This window comes from Rhodofomes roseus, assembly GCF_022264815.1.
Source record: "Rhodofomes roseus strain CIRM-BRFM 1785 chromosome Unknown C8Q71scaffold_5, whole genome shotgun sequence".
Taxonomy (NCBI): Eukaryota; Fungi; Basidiomycota; class Agaricomycetes; order Polyporales; family Fomitopsidaceae; genus Rhodofomes; species Rhodofomes roseus.
In genome coordinates this window covers 775,152-797,256 of record NW_025952961.1, presented here as the reverse complement: position 1 = coordinate 797,256, position 22,105 = coordinate 775,152, and the positions used below count along the sequence as shown (strand labels likewise).

General features: G+C 55.9%; 9 protein-coding genes across 9 annotated transcripts; 7 read left to right on the top strand and 2 right to left on the bottom strand.

The window, feature by feature from the left end:
• The first annotated feature begins 1,132 nt into the window (after positions 1-1,132).
• C8Q71DRAFT_745085 (mitochondrial ribosomal death-associated protein 3-domain-containing protein) lies at positions 1,133-4,148 on the top strand. Its single transcript, XM_047922986.1, has 10 exons — positions 1,133-1,468; positions 1,994-2,052; positions 2,105-2,194; positions 2,248-2,349; positions 2,405-2,516; positions 2,567-2,659; positions 2,708-2,984; positions 3,038-3,182; positions 3,239-3,512; positions 3,571-4,148. Exons 1-10 carry the CDS (start codon positions 1,318-1,320, stop codon positions 3,669-3,671), a joined length of 1,404 nt encoding a protein of 467 aa, XP_047781613.1. The 5' UTR covers positions 1,133-1,317; the 3' UTR covers positions 3,672-4,148.
• Positions 4,020-5,388, top strand: C8Q71DRAFT_855264 (uncharacterized protein; the record flags this gene model as incomplete). Its single annotated transcript, XM_047927161.1, has 7 exons — positions 4,020-4,148; positions 4,215-4,307; positions 4,365-4,610; positions 4,679-4,762; positions 4,819-4,866; positions 4,920-4,982; positions 5,047-5,388. The coding sequence occupies 7 exons, from the start codon at positions 4,020-4,022 to the stop codon at positions 5,386-5,388; spliced, it is 1,005 nt and encodes a 334-aa protein (XP_047781612.1).
• A 3,338-nt stretch (positions 5,389-8,726) lies between these two features.
• Positions 8,727-9,268, top strand: C8Q71DRAFT_745057 (uncharacterized protein). Its single transcript, XM_047922985.1, has one exon. It carries the CDS (start codon positions 8,750-8,752, stop codon positions 8,960-8,962), a length of 213 nt encoding a protein of 70 aa, XP_047781611.1. The 5' UTR covers positions 8,727-8,749; the 3' UTR covers positions 8,963-9,268.
• A 149-nt stretch (positions 9,269-9,417) lies between these two features.
• On the top strand, positions 9,418-10,907 carry C8Q71DRAFT_745054 (uncharacterized protein). The gene is made up of 6 exons (XM_047922984.1): positions 9,418-9,580; positions 9,642-9,748; positions 9,815-9,907; positions 9,965-10,213; positions 10,271-10,357; positions 10,417-10,907. Exons 1-6 carry the CDS (start codon positions 9,574-9,576, stop codon positions 10,738-10,740), a joined length of 867 nt encoding a protein of 288 aa, XP_047781610.1. The 5' UTR covers positions 9,418-9,573; the 3' UTR covers positions 10,741-10,907.
• A 212-nt stretch (positions 10,908-11,119) lies between these two features.
• On the top strand, positions 11,120-12,668 carry C8Q71DRAFT_470692 (uncharacterized protein). Its single transcript, XM_047918753.1, has 3 exons — positions 11,120-11,967; positions 12,021-12,211; positions 12,264-12,668. The coding sequence occupies exons 1-3, from the start codon at positions 11,228-11,230 to the stop codon at positions 12,515-12,517; spliced, it is 1,185 nt and encodes a 394-aa protein (XP_047781609.1). The 5' UTR covers positions 11,120-11,227; the 3' UTR covers positions 12,518-12,668.
• A 39-nt stretch (positions 12,669-12,707) lies between these two features.
• On the bottom strand, positions 12,708-14,276 carry C8Q71DRAFT_702505 (uncharacterized protein; the record flags this gene model as incomplete). Its single annotated transcript, XM_047920253.1, has 4 exons — positions 12,708-12,743; positions 12,824-13,070; positions 13,123-13,214; positions 13,263-14,276. 4 exons carry the CDS (start codon positions 14,274-14,276, stop codon positions 12,708-12,710), a joined length of 1,389 nt encoding a protein of 462 aa, XP_047781608.1.
• Positions 14,277-14,587: 311 nt separating this feature from the next.
• C8Q71DRAFT_745045 (60S ribosomal protein L33-A-like protein) lies at positions 14,588-15,852 on the top strand. The gene is made up of 5 exons (XM_047922983.1): positions 14,588-14,791; positions 15,008-15,131; positions 15,188-15,252; positions 15,311-15,404; positions 15,461-15,852. Exons 1-5 carry the CDS (start codon positions 14,778-14,780, stop codon positions 15,482-15,484), a joined length of 321 nt encoding a protein of 106 aa, XP_047781607.1. The 5' UTR covers positions 14,588-14,777; the 3' UTR covers positions 15,485-15,852.
• A 73-nt stretch (positions 15,853-15,925) lies between these two features.
• Positions 15,926-18,651, top strand: C8Q71DRAFT_470085 (exocyst complex component sec6). The gene is made up of 4 exons (XM_047918752.1): positions 15,926-16,385; positions 16,438-16,830; positions 16,879-18,373; positions 18,426-18,651. Exons 1-4 carry the CDS (start codon positions 16,095-16,097, stop codon positions 18,494-18,496), a joined length of 2,250 nt encoding a protein of 749 aa, XP_047781606.1. The 5' UTR covers positions 15,926-16,094; the 3' UTR covers positions 18,497-18,651.
• Positions 18,377-22,105, bottom strand: C8Q71DRAFT_470044 (glutamine-dependent NAD synthetase with GAT domain-containing protein). The gene is made up of 21 exons (XM_047918750.1): positions 21,807-22,105; positions 21,757-21,759; positions 21,672-21,702; positions 21,534-21,619; positions 21,448-21,479; positions 21,311-21,395; positions 21,062-21,257; positions 20,923-21,011; positions 20,753-20,870; positions 20,339-20,694; positions 20,129-20,280; positions 19,897-20,074; positions 19,702-19,837; positions 19,545-19,651; positions 19,456-19,493; positions 19,314-19,407; positions 19,192-19,258; positions 19,008-19,136; positions 18,862-18,945; positions 18,784-18,808; positions 18,377-18,733 (listed from the first exon to the last, which is right to left on the bottom strand). The coding sequence occupies exons 1-21, from the start codon at positions 21,830-21,832 to the stop codon at positions 18,618-18,620; spliced, it is 2,148 nt and encodes a 715-aa protein (XP_047781605.1). The 5' UTR covers positions 21,833-22,105; the 3' UTR covers positions 18,377-18,617.

The window sequence follows — 22,105 nt, the reverse complement described above, 5'->3', positions numbered from 1 at the left end:
ACTGGAACCGAACTGGAACCGAACTGGGCACGTTTGACATCAGCGGCCGCGCGCCCCTCGCAAAGCGCGGTACCATTCAAGGCCTGAGGCCTGAGGCCTGAGGGCGCGTTGTTCACATGTATACGTACATACCTTCGGTGCCCTACTCTGGGCTCTATTGATGCAGCTTATATCTCGCGTAACTCATGAATGGAATGGATCCTACATACTGGAGAGCATACATCGCCCTGACGGATCCAGACGACATCCGGTGGGTACGATAGCTGCACGCCGATTACCCTCCGTCTCTGCTCGGACGTGTCTATTTCCGAGATTATCGAATACCCAGCGGCGGGTTTGTTGCCCAATTATCTCCGACAATACGAATATCTCAGCTAGGGACGTGGGCTAGATCCGCTATAGAATCGTGGCGTCAGCCCTGTCGCATAGCGCAAAGTTACTCACTTGACAAGCCGCCGGATAGTAGAACCGCCAGGGATAGTATTCACGCAACGGCTTGATATGGCAACATCTGTGTGCAGCCAGAGTCTACTGGTGCAATTGCAAGCAGCCTGCCACAGTTCGTCTGCATCGAACGGCAACCAGCCATCACATGTATTTCTTATCCTGGAATGTGTAAGGTCGATGTAGAACAGCGCAGATGAATAATTACGTGGAGCACTCACCGATACCTCCCAGCTCCCCTGGCTAAATCGCCAGTTAACTGTAATATGAACTTGCCCGATGTGTTGTAGATGTATACCATTGATCGCAACAGGTGTGTTGGGCTTTCGACTGACCTCTCAATTAGGACATCTTCCTCAGCGAATCGCCATGATTGTATCCCGGATCCGGTCTACAAGTAGAAGTTAGGATCATTTCTGCCTGTGAGCGATCACCCAGACAGCGATACTTTTGATGAGAATGAAATATTCATCCGTGTCAATTGGCACGCCTACTCACACCGACCATAGCGCACAAACATGGCCGTAAACCTGTATGTACAGAGGACTTCGAGTCGACCGCGAGGAACAGGACTCGGAGACGGCCGCGCCGCGACGCGGGTGTCACAAGAGAGCCGTGTCACGAGCGTGTCACTGTGCGCGTTGCGTAACGCGTCGGCCACGTGGATGAAAACACCAGCCCACCGAGTCCGAGTCCTGCCATTAGACTGCCCAACGCTAGCACTGAGCACTCCTCTCGACCTCGGCGAGAGCTCGTCGCTGCCTGGTCCAGTTCGCCCTAGCGCATCGCTATCCTCTTTCCACGTCGGCGGCCCAGGCGACGCGAGGGTCCCGGAGCTTCCACAACGCCCTCCAAGGTCTAGCGACTGCCACCATGCCCTCCTTGGCCACCACCCGGTGTAGTTTCCGCTTCACTGTGCCACTCTCCCGCTCCCGCCCATGTCTCCCGCCCATCGGTCAAACGAGAGGCTACGTAGTAAGGCCAGGTGACACTCGAAAGACAGCTCTAAAAACACCACAAATACGTGAGTGCACTTCGCAGCATATTCTTTCCTATGCACGCCATACCACCAGAGATGACCAAAGTTAATGGCCGTGTTGTGCTTGAGTATGCGGTACTCTCTCATCCTTGATGTTCTCAACACCGCTGGCAGTACATTGCCTGGGGGTGGGGTCGCTGTTCATGCAAGGGGACGACCTCGGGAAGCCGGGGTCTGGTTACCATAATCTTGCTATGCTAGTGCAGCTCGTATGATCCTCAAGGTCATAATCCTTTGTTCATATCGGCAAGGTACTGTTCGGGAGAGAACTCGGCGTTCTCACATGTCCTGTACAGGGCGTTTCAAGACTGCTAAACCTTTGCATGCCTTGCCGAAGGAACACGGCTCTTACACCATTGCACCGTTCTTGAGGTGGTCTCAAGAGAGCGGCCATAACATCATCGTGCCATAATGGCTGCTATGGCTGCTAAAATCTGTACGGCGGTCGCGTTACTTCCTCTTTCTCCATCCTATCGAGACGACTTTCCGGATCGCTCACAAATGATGCAGGCAATAGTTTCAAGGCGAAGCACGCGCCAGCGTCGAAGAAGAAGGCCTTCGCTACCCCTGTAAGATATTACTTCGTCCGTCTAGCAGTCATCTCATCATCGTCCCCTGCAGCCCTACACGCCCATGCCGACGAATCAGCTCACGAAAAGCATCTTCAAGACTGGCGAGCGCGTGGAGTTGGAGCTGCCCACATTCTCACCCGTACGTCATAATATTCGGACACTGGTGTACACTCTCATAGCTGCGTCCTGTAGAAGGTCATGAACGACGACTCTGTCGGCAGAGTCCTGGCGTTCCCGAAGGCCAAGAATGAAGCGATGCGCGCGTTTGGTGTCCCGGAGAGCGCACTTCATGACGTACATTTCTAGTCCAACAGTACCGGAAAGGGCTTCATCTGACGTTTGGATCTAGTTCCGGATTCTATCAAGACCATGCTCTGTTGTTCGGGACGTCACTATAAGTACATTCAACGTTCTCGACGCTGCGGGTCAAAAGTCGAGTCGGGACACCAGACTGATGATGAGTCAGTTGCCCTACTGCATCATCACGATTATCACTAACTCTATCTCACAGCTGGCCCGACCGGATGTGGCAAAAGTTACTTGCTACTGCAAACAGTAGAATACGCAGCACATAGTGACTGGATCGTCTTGTATATTCCGCGAGGTGCGCTGTCTTGCCTGCAACAGTATCTGACTGTCTAACGCTCTGTAGGATTGAGCCTCGTTGACTCATCCAGGGACTATGCGTATGATTTGCGAACACAGACATATTTGCAGCCAGAGTTTTCCGCGCAGCTGCTCCGCAGGTTCCTCAGTGTCAACGAACGGCTTACCAACATGCTCAAGACCCGGGAGCAGGTTCCGCTGCAGGGTCGCTCGGTACCCGCGGGCTCCCGTCTCACGGCGCTCGTGAAAGCAGGTGTGGACGACGTGAACAACGCGCCCGTTGTTCTGTCAGTTCTGATAGACGAACTGTCGCAACAGTCAACGTAAGCACTTGTCTGGAAATCCTCGACGTCGGCTTATTTGATTCCTCTCCAAGACACCCCGTGTTGCTCGCCGTCGACGACATGCAAGCCATGTACGGCTACAGCATGTACCGTGACCCTCATTATCGGCAGATCATGGCGCAGCACCTTGCGATCCCGCGGATGATCCTCCAGTACGCCAGCGGCAAGAAGGCATTCGTACGTCCCAATCACCTCTCTGGCTGCTGCGATCAGCTCATTATCCAATACCTTAGCCCCGCGGCGCGGTCATTGGTGCCGCAGGCACCCAACACACCGCGTTCAAGATGCCCCTCGAGCTGTGCGAAGCTCTCGGACTGCCGCCACCGCGCTCCACAGGGCCGTACGCGAAGCGCTCATCCGATATTGTAGATTTCGCGCGGGGCCTGCAAAATCTCCCCGTATCGCCGCGGATGAGCGTCAGCGAGGCTGCGTCGCTGTTCGAGGTCTGGATGCAGGATAACGCGCTCCACACGGGCCAGGTGCGCGTTGACGACGAGTTGCGATCCAGTGCGTCCCTTTCTTCTCCTGAGTTCCTGGCGTCCGTTGTTCATTGGGTGTGGGATAGTGCCGAACGATGAGCTCTTCATGACGAAATACGCGGAGGCCGATGGGAATCCCAGGGCGTTTGTGCGGAATGGGCTTCTGGCGACGCAGAGCACGATTTAGACTAGGTGTTAATGTCGTACTACTTAATTCCTCTGATTGGCATTTATCGCAGACAGAATGCTGCCGTGCTTCTGCGGTGTCGCGTGACAAGGCGGAGTTGCGGAAGTTGTCGTTGTGACGGTACGCAGTGGGCATGCGGAGCTTCAAGGAGCTTCTTCCGGTTCGCGGAGCTCTGCCTACAGGCAGCATTCTCCTCGCATAGGGATGGGCTGCCTCGATGTCATGAGTCTCAAAGGTCCCAATATATGTAGGCTGCTACCCTGGGCACTGCTGCTCAGCGTGTTACCAATATTTCCTGCTCGTCTTACTCACTCCTGCCAGCGCGCCAGTGGTGTCACACTGCCAAGTATGTCCCTGCCGATAGGTCCACGGGGAAAGACCTGGCCACGGCCACCACGTCTGAGCAGCCACGATTTTGGTTCATTGTCGCAGGCCATGGGCCTCAGCCGCACAGACCCGACATTCAATAAATTCACTGTGCGTCCCCATGGCGCAGTTAGCATATCGTGACCTTCGTACTCATTGGACTCGTTGATGCCGAAGAGCGGCATGCGCTTGCTAGGCGCAAAATTCCTCAACCCAACGCTCTTGCGTAGGGACCAGGATCGCGGGCAGTGGACGAAGTTCTTCAACGCGGTGAGAAGCACTGCTGCAGTCTTCGAATCGAGACGCTAAACTTTGCTCGGAATCCAGGCCCTCAATATGTTCCCGTTTGTCGGCATGGAGTACGAAGGGGCTTGGCCCATTGACGGATACATGCAGCGATGGCTGGAGCGGATGCGGTGGGAGCAGAACCGAAAGAAAAGTCATGCTGCGAAAAGTCAGCAGACTGAGAGGAGGCCTGCTGAAGGCGGACATTGCGTCGATAGACAGGAGCTACCTCGCAAGAGCTCGAGGAATGCCGAGGTTCGGAGCCCCTATCAATACCAGTCGAGAAAAGTAGGTAAAGCCATAAAGGGGCGTTGGATCATGCTCGAATGCTGAAACTGATACTCTTGGTCACACAGGTCCTATCACCCGTATCTAATTCTAGGTCATCCTCTGAGTCTACGCGTCGTAGTAGCACGCCAGTTGACCTAGTATCTGCACCTGTCAGAGTTGCCGTCACCTGTCCACATGGTCCGATACTGATCATTCTCCAATCCAGGTACAAGAAACACAATCCACTGCTATGAATGCTGGCAGGCAGTCTCAGGTAGGTCTCAACGCGAGGTCGTTGATTTTGCGCCCTTCACAAGAATGTAATAGATCCTGCAAGCTACAATTCCTTCTTCATCGTCCTTGGCGAGTGCGCTGCCCAGCACATCGTCGGTGAGTACTTTCATTGGTGTGCTGTCACATGAAAGTAGGCGCATAGTAGTGACACTGCTACAAGGCTCAGTCAGTACGCATGCAGCAGTCTACCTCAAGCTCTATATCCACAAAGGTGCGCACGGCACCAGGCATACAGGCCGACAAGTCCTCAACCCCGGCAAGCAAGTTGTCCAAGTTCAAGCTTCGCGAGGGGACCATTCGGCTATTCTTGCAGTCCCTAAGCCCCAGCTTAGAAGACCTAACGCAGAGTTTCATTGACAGAGGCCTGGTTAACAAGAAATGTCTCCTCGCTTTGGCGGAAATGCCTGACTTGGAGAAGGACAGATTCCTGCGAGATGATGTGTTGCTCACTGCATTCCAGTCGCGAGTCGTTCGAGTCGGGCTTGCCAACCTGTTGAGTTAGATATAAATGAAGGTTGATCACATTGTATGGGCATGGCGATGTATCCAGCAGTCATGAATCGGCTTCTACTTGTCATTCCCTCAGTTCATGCAAGACATTTGGAAGGACAGAAGATGGACATGAACGTTACGAGCAGTGGCAACATGTATTCTCCGACTGTACGTGACAAGCAATATGATACTGGTCACCGTCGGGCAGCCCCGCATTTGTTCTCACTCATGAACGAGTCTCTGGTTCTTCCTCACTCACTTTATCTGTCTCTTCGCCAGTTTCTCTGTCTGCAAGCGCACGGTCTCTTGCTGGCAATAAGCCAGTACTAGCTAAGTCTAACCTTGTCTGCTCGCGCCGCGCTCACGTGGCCGGTACCACTTGACACGCACCTACTCGTTGCTCAGGATTAATGGTCACACTTCTACACCTCGTTTCACAGTACACGCCAACACGGGATCTGCGCAGAGCCATGTCGCTGAATCCCGACGAGTTTTGATTCAGTGCGTCCCTTTCTTCTCTCGATTTTCTGCCGTCTGTTGTTGATTGTGTATGGGATAGTGCCGAACGGTGACTCGGAGCTCTTCATGTCAAACTACGCGGAGGCCGATGGGGGTCCCACGGCGTTCGTACGGAATGGGCTTCTGGCGACACAGGGCTCGATTTAGACTAGGTGTCAATGTTGTACTAATTCCTTATCGCAGTGCGTGCCGTTACTGCCCTGCTGGCCCCGGCCCCTGCACTCATTTTCCCGGACGAGACATCCGTGTCAGAACGGGGTACTTACTTCTGCCGTGCTTCTGCGGCGTCGCGTGTCAAGGCGGTGTTGCGAGAGCTGTCGAGGTGACGGTCTGTGACGGTACGCCGCGGTGTCACTGAAGTACTGACGGCTTGAATTATTGAACATGTGAGCGACTCGTGTATACTACGCGGATTGGTCGCGGTTGATTTGCGCCACACGCACCGTTTCCCGCGTCTATCAGGGCGCTCAACCTCGCGCCCTGCCACCGGCGCGTTCATGTTTTAAACCTCCTTTGCCTAGCCCTCTACGGCTGTAGGCCAAGAGCATGGCTGAAACATCTCATAATATACTCAGAGTTTTATGAAGATGCGTGGTAGGACAAAAAGAAAGGCCTACGATGGCCGAGGGGGACTGTTTCTGAGGAGAACAAACAAAACCAAACATGACCAGTGCACGGTCACGCTTGTCACGGCCACAGCTCGCTCCGGTGGCTGGGCACAAGCTTTGACTTGGTACTATGTCTTCTCATTCACATACGCCCTCGGATTTTAGCGAGCCCCTTTTCACCGAAAAAGTATGTTAAGTACTTGCAGCAATCGACAACCACTTTGAAGACCGCATCGCAGTGGCAGACTCTTAGCGCCCGTGACCTCCGAAAGGGATTCATCGAATCACTCCGCACACTGCGAGTATGCAGCCGGACATGAGCAAACAGAGATTCATACACCTTCCATTGCGTTTCTAGGTGCTTAACTATCTCCACCTAACTTGCGAGACGGCCGTGGCGTTCAATTCGAATCGCTTTGGCCCTCCTAAGTCGTGGGAAGAGCGTAGCGCTGAGATGATAGCACGCGTGCAACGCACAATTGAACCGCGACCAATCCGCGTACGTTACTCGTGGGCAGCTTCTTCCGCTTCGCGGAGCTCTACCTGCAGGTCAGATTGTGATCGCGTAGGGATGGGCTCATCAGGAATGTGCACCACCTGCCTATTTCGCCTCATTGAGGCAATGAGGCAATTAGACAGTTTGAGACGGGCTGCCTCATTCAAGTCTCATTTGAGTAGATTATCTCTCATCTGAGACGTGATGAGGCAATGAGGCTCATAGGGCACATAGACACATGAGGTACTTAGGTGAGCCGGAAGACAGTGCAACGAAACAACAAATATATTCAATTGAGCTGTATCCTACAACAGCAGTCCTAATTCCTTGCTCGGTACCACTCCGAGATGCGGTCAGCGACCCTATTTGCCAGCTCCGTGAGGGCATCCACATCCCATGAGGTCGCCCGATGCGCACTCATGCCCTGTCATCTCCACATGCTGTCCGCTGCTGCTCAATCGTCATGAGTATCAACTGTGCAATGCTGATCAGCGTCTCCGACACGTCTAGAACACATTGGGGCCACGCACCAGTCACCGCAACAACCTCGTCCTTGTTTGCGGGCCAGTTCTTGTACTAGCGCCAGATCGTCGCGCTATAGTACACACCGAACACGTCAATAATTTTCACCTCAAGCCCAACCTATTGAACTCACTCACCACCCAGCCCAACGAGCACGATGCATCGACATTGAGAAACATGCACTTGTTGATGAACAGGCCTCTACACACTGAGTCAGAATCAGGAGGAAAGCGGGGCCATGAACAGACCATATACAAAATCATATGCGCTCTTTCGCCATATAGTGTTGGAACCCCCCACGCTCTGTACTTCACGCAAAGCTCCCGGTCAGATGCATATACAGGATAACGAATCACGAGACGAAACTCACATAATAAGTTGCCGCTAACCAGACGCGGGACGTGTGGGTCACCACCTACTCACGTCTGACGTCACGGGAACAAGGCGTGCGCACCACGCATATGCTTGCCGTTGTGTTCTTCGTAGAGGCGGTGGATGCCCAAGGGCTGTACCCGCACCCGCTGCTCGCTCGCCCGCCCGAGCCCTCACTCATTGACGTGCCCTCCCTGGTACCAGCCATCAGCTTGCTGCACGCTTGTGTACACGAACCTTACGTTCGATGTGCTTGTGGGTTGTCTTGCACGTCGATGTTGGGAGACGAGGTGCCCGCGACTGCGTGATGTGAGGGTAAGTGCCAGCGAAGCAAGGCCGCGCGTGCGCGCTGACTCGGAGCGCCGGCGGTCGGAGCCAGGTCGGAGTTGTAATGTAGTTCAGGGCAGACATGCAACGGTCTCCGGGCAACAGCGCTGTCTGCTTATGGCCGGCCAACGTCGCTCTCTGCCTCGTCAGTCACCGGGACCCTTTGCAACCACCCATACAGTCAATGAGGTGAATGGCCCGCGCGACCGACGATGTGCGCGTCACGCGCATCCGCCAGCTGCGTACGTGCACCATAACGACCTCCCCGCACGACGCGACCGCCTTGCCCCGCAACATCCTCAAGCCAACATGCGGTGATCTGTCAAGATACCGCTCGCGTTTCCCCGACGCAGATAAGGGTTGGACTGAGTAGGAGCAGAACGAAGGGCGCGGTGAGGGCTACAAGGCCAAGCATGAACGCTCGAAGGTATGTCCTCGCTCTCCTGTTTGCCAGTGCCCATACACCCACTCCGACCGGCCTGCTCGACCAAGAACCTACCCGTTTGCCCACTTTCTCGGTTTCCCGCATGCTCGTGCGCTTGCTCACCTGCTTGCCCACATACCTGCTTGCCGACTCGCCCGCCCTGGCACTTGACAGCAGGTTAAGTAACCTGCTGTCATCTGTTCGACCGACCCGCCACGACCCACTGTACCCCACGATTGACCCGTACCCGTTTACCACCCGCGTGTACCGGCTGAAGACGCGGCGCAGCGTGGCACCCCTGCGCGTACGGTCATGACCCGCCAGGCAAACGGATATGAAGTGCAAGGGCCGGCATAACGGTGAGCATGGGCATTCTGGTGGAAAACGACACACCTACGAGACGGCGGACACGGCGGGTGAAGGTGCAGCAACTCACGAACGAGCGGTAGGCACAGGCACAATGAGCCCAAGTGCAGAATGCCCGCGATGAGCTAACTGCCTACACCGGCGGCGAACGCAGATCTGATTTTGAGCAGCGCCCGGAACGAGGGTATTGTATCTCAGTGGCAATAGTGTGTCGCCATAGATATTACTGTAATGCATCCTTTGTATCGATATCGTAGGAGAGGGTCGTCGATCAGTGAGTTGTATCGTCAATCAGTAAGTATGCAAAATCACAGCCAGCCAAGTCAGAGATCTGTGAGGCAATGAGACAAATTAGGTACGAATTAGACAGGTGAGGCCGTTTGAGGCCGTTGAGGCAAGGTGCCACTTTCCTGATGCTGCCTCGATGTTCCGAGTCTCGAAGGTCCTGATATAGGCTGCCACCCTGGACATTGCTGCCCAGCGTGTCACCAATATTTCTTGCTCGTTGTACTCACTAAGTCCTGCCAGCGTGCTGGTGGCAGCGATTGAGTACTAGTAGCTATGGAAGGTTTGTTCTCGCGACTAGCTCATCCTCCGCTAGTCATCGCTGACTCGGTCCCTGTCGATAGGTCCACGGGGAAAGACCTGGCCACGGCCACCAAGTCTGTGCGGCATTAGTTCATTGTCGCAGGCTATGGGCCTCAGCCGCACAGACCCGACATTCAACAATTTCACCGTGCGTCCCCATGGCGAAGTTAGGATATTGTGGCCTTCGTACTAATTGGACTCGTTGATGTCGAAGAGCGGCATGCGCTCGCTTTCATCACGCTTCCTCGACCAAACAGTCTCTATTAGGGACCAGGATCGCGGGCAGTGGACGAAGTTCTCGAACGCGGTGAGAAGCATTGCTGCCGTCATCGGATCGAGACGCTAAGCTTTGCTCGAAATCCAGGCTCTCGATATGTTTCCTTACCTCGGCGTGGAGTTTCAAGACGCGTGGCCTATGGAGGCGTACATACGGAAATGGCTCGACCGGATGCGGTGGGAGCACAACCAAAAGAAGAAAAATCATGCTGCCAAAGATCAACAGACTGAGGGGAGGCCTGACGAAGGCGGACATTCCGTCGATAGACTGGAGCTACCTCGCAAGAGCTCGAGGATCGCGGGCGTTCGGTGTCCCTATAACTCCCAGTCGAGAAAAGTATGCATAGGGATGTTGAACCATGCTCGAACGCTGAAACAGATCTTGCTCATACAGGTTCTACCCGCTTCTCAGGCTTCAAGTTCTAGCTCATCCTCTGAGTCTACGCGTCGTAGTAGCACGCCAGTTGATCTGTCTGCACCTGTCAGAGTCGCAATCACCTTTCTGCGGGGCCAGATACTGATCATTCTCCTCTCATGCAGGTAGTACAAGAACCACAATCCACTGCTCAAGGTGCCAGCTCTGCACGAACACCGACTTCGACCGACGAACGGGCTGTAACGTCTACTGGTACAGCGCCGCTCAAACTGCACGAGCAGGTTGTTCGGACCTTCCTCCAGTCGCTCAGTCCGAACCTTGAAGATCTCACCCCGAGGTTCCTCAGTGCGGGCCTTGTCAACAGAACTTGCCTCCTCGCCCTCGCCGGGATGCCGGATTGGGAGAAGGACAAATTGCTCAGGGACGATATGTCCCTTACGGCGTTCCAGTCTCGCGTTGTACGTGTTGGACTAGCAGGGTTGCTTTAGAGCCTCAGCCAACACCGTGTATGAACCAAGGAGATATGTACAATTTCAGCCTCGTGTGCAGAAGCTCTCGCGCGGGCAATACATCCTAAGGCATCTTCGGGGTGGTCCAACGATCATCGATAAAGTACTCAGGTCACGCATAGTACTTACAGTACGAGCTTGGTACGAGCAGTGGACGCTGGAAACACGTATTCTCATTGCACGTGACCAGCAATATACTGGTCGAGAGCGATCGCGGCGGAGGAGCAACGGCCAACGGCAGCCCCGCATTTGTTCTCACTCATCCATCTCTGCTTCTTCCTCGCGCACTCTATCCATCTCCTCGCCGGGTTCTCGTTCTGCATGGTCACTTGCTGGCAATAAGCCAACTAGCCAGTAGCTAACCTAGTCCGCTCGGCGCTCATCGTGACCGGCACCACTTGACACGCACTTACTCGTTGTTCACACCTCTACACCTTTCACTCCTCGTTTCACAGTACCCGTCAACATGGGATCTGCGCAGAGCCATGTCGCTGAAGCCCTCGCTGCGACCCTCGTCGTAGCTGGAGCTGCCGTCGTGTACAGCTACAAGCCGTCCAGCTCGCAGGCGCATTCTGACCCCGCACCCGTGTCTGTGTCTGCCGCCGGGAAGAACAAGAAGAACACCAAGAAGAAAGCTGGCGCGGAACCTGTTTCCCCAGCAGAGAAGCCCACCACGAAACCCACCGTTGTGCAATTCCCGCCGGTGGTGCCTGGCGCCTTCGAAGGGTCCTCTGCGCCTCTTGACACGGAGGCAACCCCCGAGTCCGCGCCGAAGGCGACAAAGTCGAAGAAGAAGAAGAGCAAGAAAGCCAACGCGTCGGGCGCGGGGGCGTCGCGTCCAGTCGACGCAATGTCGGAGTCTTCTGCCACCGCGCCGGAGTCGCCGGCTGCAGCTCCCGCGCGGCCCATCGCGAAGTCGAGGAAGGCATCGACGCCAAAGGCAACTCCACCGCCCCCTCCGACTGTCGACACGGACGGCTCGTGGACTCGCGTCGAGTCCAAGCAGAGGAAGGATTCAGAGCAGCCTACCCCTCTGGACGCTGGGACAAGTGATGCTGGAGTCACTACCACGTCTTTCACGGGCAACTCGTCTCCTACTGCAACTGCTTCGGACGAGGAGGGCGACGTCAAGGCCTCGACGTCGGACAACCGACGTACGCTCGCGGAGAGGCTACTGCCGAAGCCGCGAAAGACAGGGGTGGACGAGTATGTTTGACGCGTCTTCTGGCCCTTACATTGACTTACGTTGCGGTCTGTAGCATGTTGGAGACACCCGACTACCCATCCGTTGCCCGGGTCATGCGAATCCAGCCAGGGCCTGACGATCGACCCGCTGTTGGGTTCTCGTGGGCTGACTATGAGGATGTTGATGACTCGCGCGGGACGGCTGATGATGCTGACGGGGAGGATGACGGTGGTTGGGGTGTCGTGAAAAGCCGTGGTCGCCCCAGTACGTTGTTCGTAGCTATGTCCGTATCCTCTCATGCTGACCTCTGATCCAGAAACACATAAGCCCACAACGACACCCACCGCGTCAGAAAGTGTGTCGAAGAAGCAGCGTCAAAACGCCGCAAAGCGCGACGCGCAGAAGACTGCTAAGGTCGAGGCCGAAGCGGAGCGACAAGCACGGCTCGCGCAGCACAAGCGGGAGCTGGAGCGCGCAAAGATTGCGGAGCAGTACAGCAAGCCTAGCAAGAATGTGAGCGGCGGGATGACAGCTTATGTAGACGAGAATGGCAAGCTAGTCTGGAAATAACCGCGCGCCCAGCCGGTCGTTGTCCATCGCTGCCTGCGAATCCGTCCACAGGCTACCTTCACGCCAGGTTCATAAAAGGGACATATACCAGGATGATTCGCTTTTTATATCTACTGTACTTTCGTGCTATGTGGTTTCAGACACTCCTTTGGTTTCCCTGCGGTCGGTGGCGCTCCGAGCGAGCATATATCTAACTCCTATAGTCACCATTAATCTTGACGTACTCCTGCACATCAGATCGACTCGTCAGCATGCAGTCTCCCACCTCTACATATGCTATGTAGTGGAATGCGGTATGACACTTACGTAGCTGAAGTCACACGTCCAGTATTTTGCGCTCTGCGAGCCGAGCCCGAGTTCGACGCGGATTGCAAGGTCCTCGACACTGAGGATCTCTTTTGCACGCACCTCGTCAACGCTTTCAGGTTCGCCATTGACGAGGAGTGGGAGCGCAGGTGAACCGTCCGTTGGGATGAAGGAGACGTTGACGCGGGTAGGGTCAAGGGACTTCGAGAGGGGCACGGCACCGGCCGCGGCCAAGATACGTCCCCAGCTATTGAACGTAAGTAAGTGAGCAGAGCATTGGCAGACCTCGTGCTACGTACTTGGCGTCCTCGCCATACAGTGCTGTCTTGACCAGGGCAGACGTCGAGATCTGCGAGGCGATCCGGTGAGCATCCTCGTAAGTAGCGGCGCCCTAACCATCGGTCAGTCCTGTGTAGGGGCTCAGCGCATTTGGACATACCTCTACGGAGACCGTCACGAACTTGGTGGCGCCTTCACCGTCGCGGACCACCAGCTGAGCAAGCTCGGCAGCGAAGGTCGTGAGCGCATCCCTGAATGTCTCATACGCCTTGGGATCGTGCTGTTCATCGATCTCGTGCGCCTCTGAGCCATCCGTCGCAGCGCCGTTTGCGAGGACGACGATCGTGTCGTTCGTCGACATGTCCCCGTCCACGCTGATCGAGTTGAAGCTGCGGTCGACGGCATACGTGAGGGCGGACTGCAGACTGCGGGGCGAGACGGCCGCGTCAGTCAAGATGCAGCCCAAGAGCGTCGCATGCAGCTGGCCGGAGGGGCGCGGGGGACCCATGTCGGGGTGGATCATGCCCGCACCCTTGTCCATGCCCGCCATCCGGTTTTGCCGGCCGTTCACGGTGAACGTGCGCGCGCGCAGCTTCGGGAAGGTGTCCGTGGTCATGAACGCCTTTGCGGCGCGCTCCCAGGCCTCAAACGTCGAACCGAGCGTCCTGCCCTCTTTTGACAGCGACTGGATACCCGCGAGGACCTTGGAGATGGGGAGGTTGACGCCGATGACACCGGTGGACATTAATAGCGTCTCGTTCTTCTCTTTCGGAGATGACTCGAGCAGCGCGTCCGTTGCGCGGACCATCGCCCAGGCGTCCTCCATGCCCTGCTTGCCGGTGACGGCGTTGGCGCAACCGCTGTTGACCACCACCGCTCGGGCTCGCCCACCATTGGCATTGAGCACCTGCTCGGACACGACGACCGGGGCGGCCTTGAATGCATTGCGGGTGAAACACGCTGCCGCGGAAGCTGGGCGAGGGGAGGTCGACAGGATGACCGCAAGGTCTGGCGCGTCGGTCTTCTTGACACCACAGTGCAGACCGGTCACCACGTAGCCTGATGGGAAGGCGCTATCAGGTATGGGCGCATGGTGGTGCGCTTTTGGCGGGGCTGCTCTGGGGATGATGGTGGACGCAAAGCGCTTCCACACTGAGGGCACTCGCGCGGCCATGAGGGCGGTAGATAACTTGGAGAACACCTCGACTTAGCTTTCTCAGACTGGTATATATGGCGCGCGATTGAGCGCGTCAGACTGACTCGTACCGTGACAGCGATATTCACGCAGCGGGGACGGAGCAATTATCTCGAATGGTATATTGCCCTCAGGGGAAGATCTTCGACGAAGTACAGACAACCCAGGAAGAGAAGGAGCTGACTGTAGACAGACGGCGACCCGAGGGATCTTCGCTCTCCCACCGCTCCGTTACTTGTGTACGCCGAGGAGTAAGACGACGACCAAGTGCAGCTCTTCACTGCATCGGTGGTTGAGTCAAAAACCAGCCCGCGATTAGTCCTCTTAATAGCCCCGGTAACAAACGGGGTTCCCACGATCACAATTTACGCTTACCTTCCGCATTTGGCCGCCCAGATTCCCACCACTACAACCCAGCGCTATCGCAAACTCTGGTAGCCATCCTCAAGACACTCGACACCGGGCGGGACGACGACAAAAATGGGCTCTACAAGGTGCGTGCTGCTTAGAGGCGGTGTCTAGTAGGTTTTCCTCGGCGTATAGGAGAGTTTGGCTGAGAAAGGCAGTGTGGAATGGATGGATGGACGGCCGGTGGGTTGGATGACACTGTTACGCCTAGGCGGACTCTCCTGCGGCGACCGACTACCCTCCCTGCTGCACTTGCTTCTTGCTTGGCCTACATGTTCCATGGCCTTACTCTTTGCGAACAGACTCTACTCGAAGGGACGCATCCTCGGCCACAAGCGTGCCAAGCGCAACACTCGCCCGAACACCTCGCTCGTCCAGATTGAGGGCGTGGCTACCAAGGAGGATGCTCAGTTCTACCTCGGAAAGGTACGTAGAGGAGGCCACTGTCACTTCCCTGCAACTCACGAACCTATCCCACCTAGCGCCTCGCATACGTTTACCGGGCAAAGCGGGAGATCCAGGGCTCAAAGGTGCGGGTAATCTGGGGGTGCGTACACAGTTCCTACCGCAGATGCGTGTCTCTCATGCTCCCCTAACCCACGTAGCCGTGTCACTCGGTCTCACGGCAACTCGGGTGTCGTAAAAGGGAAGTTCAGGTCGAACATCCCGCCTCACGCTTTTGGGGCTAGCGTGCGCGTGGTACGTGATTGACTATTGCAGCAACAATTGGGTGGTTGGACTTACATCCTCTTCAGATGCTCTACCCGTCGACGATTTAACTCTGTACCGCTCTCCTCGCATCTCTGACATCCCACTATGTATGTCGACATACTGCAATATGACATGTCCCATGACCCGCATGCCTCTCTACCTCTGGTTCGAGTGTGTCTTCGCAACATTCGGGCCAACTGCTCGGGGCAAAGGCGAAGCAGTGTCATACCAGCACTCGTGAAGCATCAGTACAGTGCTCCATTGCCAATCGATTTGAATAGCTGTGTGCTTGGCATGACTGCCCTATGTGCGATCATATCTGTCCACGTTTGTGTGCATCTAAGGCTTGAGCACCCTGAAGCGATACCACTGCATGGCGAATTAATCTGATAGGCCTGTTACATAATCCCCAGGTTGAGGTTGGCACACAGTAGTACACCACTATGAATGTAAATACAGTTTGTATGTGAGTCGGAGTCGTGACGCCCGCACGGTAACAGCAATACAATAAGGCCTTGTCGCGACCATGCTATTGTCTCCTCAGACGACCTGCTTCATGAATGCTCGCCAACTCCGCACGCACCTGAGTACTCTCCACGAACATCGCAGACTCAGTGTCGCCGACGTCTACCAATCAGCACAGACTTCACAAGTTGATCCTCAGGTGGCTACGCGCCCATGTCTGCCCCTACCATCTCTGCCGCACAGGCTGTGGGCGAGTACCTCCAGTTTCCCGATGACCTCGCCAAGATTACTGCCTTCCGCAAGAAGCTAGAGAAGGAGAAGGCTTCCATCGACGCTAGGTTGAAGAGCGGTGTGAAGGAGCAGTTGGACGCTACCCGGGATGGACTCCGGAAGGTCTTCGGCACTCGCAATAACGTGCAGACCGTCAAGGATGAGCTGGAGACGGTGGACAGGCTTTGCAGTGATCCTCAGAACCAGATCGCTACGTTTGATCAGATCAGCAGAGTGAGTACGAGGTTGTATGTCGACGATGCGGTTTGCTGAGGACGCGGGGTAGGTGTCCATAGTCCACCGTAACTTCGAGCGGGTGGAGGAGATGGTGAACAACCTCATTGACATGAACACACATCTCGACATGCTCGAGGACATGCTCACGGCGGATAGCCAGGACATCCTGGGGCCCGCACCCAACCTGCTCCGCGCCCATTACCAAATCAGACGGCTGGAGTCCTTCCGGAACGAGACCATGCACATGGCGAAGAAGAGCAGCGCGGACGTGCGCAATACCCTTCGGAAACAGTTCGAACGCCTCGATGGTCTCATCGAAGGGTTCGAGCAGTATATCCTCGCGCTGGCGCGGAATATCCTCATCATCTGCATGGAGGGTAACGCGGAGACGGTAGTGAAGCTGGTTAAGATTGCAGAGATTGAGGGGCACGAAGACCAGAAGGTGGTGTATAAATGCGCCATCTAGTCGTTCTGCACTGACTCCTCGTAGGCCATAGCCATCAAACTCGTCAAGAAAGCTGCCAAGATGGACGCAGCGGCGAAGTTCAGGTCTATGCAGGCGGACGCTCGTGTCATCAAGCACTACACGTCCAAGATCCGGAAATGCATAACCGAGTCCATCCAGAGCACATTCGACGAAGCGTTCACCAGCAACGGCAGCAACCCCGCCGCGTTCTTGGAGAACCTCGACTGGCTGTACCAGGACCTCATCCACGTCGAGACCGATGTTGTCCCCTGTTTCCCTCAGTCATGGGATATCTTTACCCACTACGTTAAGGAGTATCACAAGGCTCTGGACGCGATGCTCAAGAAAATCGTAGCTTCTGAGCCAGAGGCCAGTGCCCTCCTCGCCATAAACTCGACCATCAAGGACTACAAGAAGAAGATGAGGGAGCTCGAGATTCCATCCGAGCTGCTCGTCCCTCCGCTCCTCGATGGGAAGGAGCAAGATCTCATTGAGGACTACCTCAAGCTCATCATCCGAAAGCTCGAGGAGTGGACGGAAAACTTGATGAAGACCGAGATCGCTTCATTCACTCAGCGAGAGGAGCCGCCGGAAACGAACAGCGACGGGCTGTATGGCACGCAGGGCGCGGTCATTCTCTTCCAGATGGTGAACCAGCAAGTGGACCTCGCGATGGAGAGCGGGCAGGGCCTCATCCTCGCGCGTACGGTCGAGGAGATCAACCGCGTCATGCGGGGCGTGCAGACGCGCTGGCTCAAGCTCATCGACACCGAGTTCAAGAAGTTCGTCGAGAAGCCGGAGGAGGTGCCGGGCGGGCTCGTCGAATATTGCATCGCGCTCGCGAACGACCAGCTCAAGTCCGCCGACTCTACGGAGACGCTCTCCGCACGCATCGAGCCCCTCGTCTCGGACAAGTACCGACTGCCGATCCACGACCACCTGAACGACGCGATTGACGGCTTCCTCGACGTCGCGAAGAAATGTCAGCAGACGCTCATCGACCTCATTCTTAACGACCTCAAGCCTGCGATCAAACAGCTTTTTCAGCCGTCGTGGTACGACGGGATCACGGCGCAGATCGTCGAGACTATCCGCGACTACATGTTCGACTACAACACGTACCTCAACCAGACCCTCGTCGAGCTCCTCACCGAGGACCTCATCGACACGTTCTTGGTCGCGTATCTCAACGCCCTCGCCAACGCACCTAAAATGAAGTTCCCCCAAGCTCTGACCCGGATGCGGACCGACATTGATGATCTTTACAAGCTGTTCGGCCAGTACAAGAAACTCGACGAGCTCGAGCCCCGCATGCAGGTCCTCGACATGGTGCTTTCGATGCTCGAAGCGTCGCAAAGTCTCGTGTTCCTGTCGTACTACTCATTTGCAAAGGTGTATGGGCCCAATATCGCGTTCGTCGAGAACTTGCTTAAGGCCAGAGGGGACCTAGATCGCTCGGGAGTCAGCGAGGTGATGGAGAGTATCAAGCGGAAAGTGCAGGAAGAGAATCTGACAGATCGTGAGTACCTTCTCGCACGGAAGCTTGACATTCAACTGAGTCCTTGTCGTAGCGGCGGAGCCGACGATCATGAAGAAAGTCACGGTCCAGGGAGCGCTCTCTCGTCTGCTCAACAGGAGCTGAATCACGTCACGGAAGGATTGTACAATAGCAGCATTTCTCTACATAGATACCTCTACATCTCTTGTGCCTCGTACATTCTTCTATCATTATTGCTTCTCGACTCGGTGCTCCAATACATCTCTCAATCCGTCTTCGCCTTCAACTGAGACTTGTCCCGCAGGGTGGCAGCGACCTCGTCGATCTTCTTGAACTGCCAAGGGAAGCGGGAGGGGTACAAGAACGGCCGCAGGTCGAACCCTGTGGGCGGCGAGTGAGCCATAGGTCGGTCGCATAAGCGTGGAACTTACTGTTGTCATCTGGGCTGTATTGCTCCTGTAGATGATTCAGCATCCGCGGATCGCAAATGCATGGACCGCGACACTCACAGCATGGTAAGACGGTGTCAGGGTCGTCATCTTGTGACGGTTCCTCGCATATTCAAAGAAGAACAGCTTCACTTTATCCGCGATCTGGTCCGGGAAAACGGAGCCTGTGAGTGAGAAGACTAGCGCCATTAACAGTGAGCACTGACTTGCGTCGGGGACAGGATTGAGCCCCACTCGTGGACGAGCTTCGTGAACATGCTGTACGGCCCGCACTTCTCGACCTTACGCAGGCGGCCAAAGACCGACAGCTCGTCGTAGGTCATGCCCATGTCAGCCTGCACATGGCCAGACGTTAGCCCAAACTCGTTTCCAGACGACCGCACCACTCGCCTCGTCAGCCTGCACGTAGGTCTCCGTGATAGGCTCGAGTTCTGCGGTAGGGACTGCAGTCAGGAACCTATCCGAGCACGACCTGTCAGTGAGAGCGTGCGCAAGCTAGCGATGCCACGTACTGTTCCAGTATCGGCAGATCGAACGCATCCTTCGCCCATGCAATGAACCGCTTCAAGTCGGTCTTACTGATCGCACCGATCGGGTTGATGTCCGCTGGAGACGGACGTCAGCACGTGTAGTGGTATCGGCTGAGGCACATACCTGAGGAGCAGTCATACTTGGTGAGGTAGCCTCTCAAGCTAAGGAAGGAACGGTCAAGTTGCGCTGACACAGGATACAACCCAACTTACCTTTCGTCGACGTTGGCGCTGCCGAGAACGAGAAGTCCCCCGCTCCGCCCCCGCACCCAAGGCAAGAGCTGAGCGAACAAGTACGCGATCACCATCCGCAAGCGCGCCTGGAAACAATGCATGAGATGGCTGCCGCACTCCGCTACGAGAGACAAACCTGGATGTTCTGCAGCGCAAGGTTCTCCGCGGGCGACCCGCCATGCGCGCGGAACTGCGGCTTGACTCCCGTGACGAACGAGAACAGGTTGCGCACAGCCGTGACGAGCGTGTCCATGTTCAAATCAGTATGGTAGCTGCGATTCCGTGTCGTCAGTCATGACCGTGGAGGGTGCGTGTCCAGCGCATGACTCGCCTGCCAATAGCTTCCGCAAGCTCCTTCGCCCTCCCTCGCGTCTCGGTGCTCGAGTTCTCCGTGCCCATGTAGCACGTGTGGAAGATACGATTGCAGAATTCGCGTGCATCGGTAGGGACGTATGCAGAGTCCTCGGGCTCTCCTACGATGCGACGTGCATCCGCTATGACTTGCTCATCTGTGAGACAGAAACATGAGAGGGGCTGAAGTTCGATCATGCACAGATGCATACCGTCGTTCTTAGCGGCATCCGCCACGAGGCGGCACATTGAGTAGACGATCACCGAGGTTGCGCAACTGTCGATACCACCGCTCAGAGGGACGAAGTATCCCTGCGTCCGAGAGCGCCTCAAGTAATCCCACAGCCAGCACGCAGGGCCCAGCCTACATCCACGCAGTCAGCATCCACCCCACACCGTATCCTCAAGCTCAAGGCACTCACGCAATCTCCTCCTCCGGCTTATGGAACCTCACCTCGAACCTCCGGTCGGTCATAGCCAGGTCGCCCGGCTCGCCGTCCTCGCGAACGCCGAACTTCCCGCCGGACAGCGCCCAGTCGACCTCGATGCGCTGGTAGCGCTCCGCGCCCGCGGCCTGCATGCTCCGGCTGCTCGCCGCGCGGTGCGCGCGCACGTCCTCGATGTCGATCGTCGCGGTCACGACCTCGACGTCCTGCAGCGAGAACTGCGAGCCCTGCGCGATGACGTGCCCGTTGACGGCGATGATCGCGCAGCCGTCGTAGTAGAGCCGGTCGCCGTCGCAGCCCTGCTGGTTGGCGTAGAGGTAGATCCCTCCGACCTGAAGAAGACAGATGTCACTCAGTGCGGGTGGTTGGTGGGCGGACGTGACATCGTACCTTCGACGTGGCTTCTCTAATGAGATCTACGCGCCTGTACAGCTTGCGGAGTTCGTGATGACTGCCACTGGAGTTCGTGAAGATCTCCACGCCGTCGAGGCCCATGAGGATATGAGGACTGTGTCCCGATGCTGAGTGACTAGAGCTGGTGAAGTGTGAAGACCATTTACCTCGCGGGCGTAAAGAGTTCCTCGCAGAGCTCAACGCCGATGCACGTATCCTTCGTGCTGACGACGGCGTCACCGAAAGGAACCTTGATCTAGGCGGGCTGTCAACTGCTGCACATCCACGGCGGGATTTCACAGATACCTGGCCGGTAACTTTCTGTATGATCCTCGGCAGGTAATGTTCCTCAGTAGACCTGTGCTTCATCCAAGGCGTGAACCATCGCAGCTCGCGGTAGTTGCCGTCGTTCGCCAACCACATCTTGGGACGGATCAGAGCAATCTTGCCATCGTATATTATGACCCTGCAGTTGTAGATGACATTCTTGTGGGTGACAGGCCTAGCTGGATACGTCAGCGCAGCTCGGGCTCCGTCTGCAGGACAGATGCCCACATCCCAATGTCGCACAAGATACCCTTGGCATCTTCAGACTCGAGGATCTTGGCCAATACTTCCCATGAGTGTAGGCCCGTATCGCCTAGAATAACAGGGGTGAGGGATCATACGACGCGCACGTCTGATCGGAGTACCTTCGAGGAAATGATCTTGACATCCGTAGCCTCTATGTCGCATGAGTTGTGTCTCTGATATGCTGTATATTCGAGCGAGGACATACGTGATCTCGAGCTCCGGACCAACGCGCAAAGTTGCGCCTCGCTCTTTAGCTATCCGGATGCTGGCGAGAATGCGCTCCAAGTTTCCCTGATTCACGACAGATCAGAGTACAGACCAGATGGATCTAATCTGAACGTACTCCGAAGTCCAGGGACCACTGATTCAGCGTACTGCGTACAAAAGGTTACTGACCATATACCATCTCAGTCATATGATGAGCGCACCAACTAACGTTTCGTGAGCTCGCGTAGAAGAGGTCCGCGGTATGACTCACGTTGCGACTGTTATGAGATGTCCCATGTCGAAGGCCTTGTTGCGCAAACGGTGCGCCACGCAAGTGTACCTATGCGGCTTGGCCTATGTTCCAGCAGCGTGCGCAAAGCCAAACTACTGTACTGTAACTGAGTGATGGCTGGTACACAACTGGTACAATCCCTCCAGTCGGCCCGGAACAGTGCTGCGGCGCTGCGTCATCCGCAGATCGGGATCTGGCGCAGCTTTACCAGTTCACGTGTGCATTGAATACGATCGTCGTTCGCTCCCGAGGGACGGAGAGCCTGAGAGACTGGTCGC

Coding starts and splice junctions, on each gene's coding strand:
- C8Q71DRAFT_745057 (XM_047922985.1), top strand. CDS start 8,750: ATGCTCGTGCGCTTGCTCACCTGCTTGCCCACATACCTGCTTGCCGAC.
- C8Q71DRAFT_470692 (XM_047918753.1), top strand. CDS start 11,228: ATGGGATCTGCGCAGAGCCATGTCGCTGAAGCCCTCGCTGCGACCCTC. Junction 11,968..12,020: donor CGAAAGACAGGGGTGGACGA/GTATGTTTGACG, acceptor TGCGGTCTGTAG/CATGTTGGAGACACCCGACT. Junction 12,212..12,263: donor GAAAAGCCGTGGTCGCCCCA/GTACGTTGTTCG, acceptor CCTCTGATCCAG/AAACACATAAGCCCACAACG.
- C8Q71DRAFT_745085 (XM_047922986.1), top strand. CDS start 1,318: ATGCCCTCCTTGGCCACCACCCGGTGTAGTTTCCGCTTCACTGTGCCA. Junction 1,469..1,993: donor TCTAAAAACACCACAAATAC/GTGAGTGCACTT, acceptor CAAATGATGCAG/GCAATAGTTTCAAGGCGAAG. Junction 2,053..2,104: donor AGAAGGCCTTCGCTACCCCT/GTAAGATATTAC, acceptor CGTCCCCTGCAG/CCCTACACGCCCATGCCGAC.
- C8Q71DRAFT_470044 (XM_047918750.1), bottom strand. CDS start 21,832: ATGGGACATCTCATAACAGTCGCAAC. Junction 21,620..21,671: donor AGTGGTCCCTGGACTTCGGA/GTACGTTCAGAT, acceptor GTCGTGAATCAG/GGAAACTTGGAGCGCATTCT. Junction 18,946..19,007: donor CAATCCTGTCCCCGACGCAA/GTCAGTGCTCAC, acceptor TTCCCGGACCAG/ATCGCGGATAAAGTGAAGCT.
- C8Q71DRAFT_745054 (XM_047922984.1), top strand. Junction 10,214..10,270: donor ATAACTCCCAGTCGAGAAAA/GTATGCATAGGG, acceptor TTGCTCATACAG/GTTCTACCCGCTTCTCAGGC. Junction 10,358..10,416: donor CAGTTGATCTGTCTGCACCT/GTCAGAGTCGCA, acceptor CCTCTCATGCAG/GTAGTACAAGAACCACAATC.
- C8Q71DRAFT_470085 (XM_047918752.1), top strand. CDS start 16,095: ATGTCTGCCCCTACCATCTCTGCCGCACAGGCTGTGGGCGAGTACCTC. Junction 16,386..16,437: donor CGTTTGATCAGATCAGCAGA/GTGAGTACGAGG, acceptor GACGCGGGGTAG/GTGTCCATAGTCCACCGTAA. Junction 16,831..16,878: donor AGGGGCACGAAGACCAGAAG/GTGGTGTATAAA, acceptor GACTCCTCGTAG/GCCATAGCCATCAAACTCGT.
- C8Q71DRAFT_745045 (XM_047922983.1), top strand. Junction 15,132..15,187: donor CTCAGTTCTACCTCGGAAAG/GTACGTAGAGGA, acceptor TATCCCACCTAG/CGCCTCGCATACGTTTACCG. Junction 15,405..15,460: donor TTGGGGCTAGCGTGCGCGTG/GTACGTGATTGA, acceptor CATCCTCTTCAG/ATGCTCTACCCGTCGACGAT.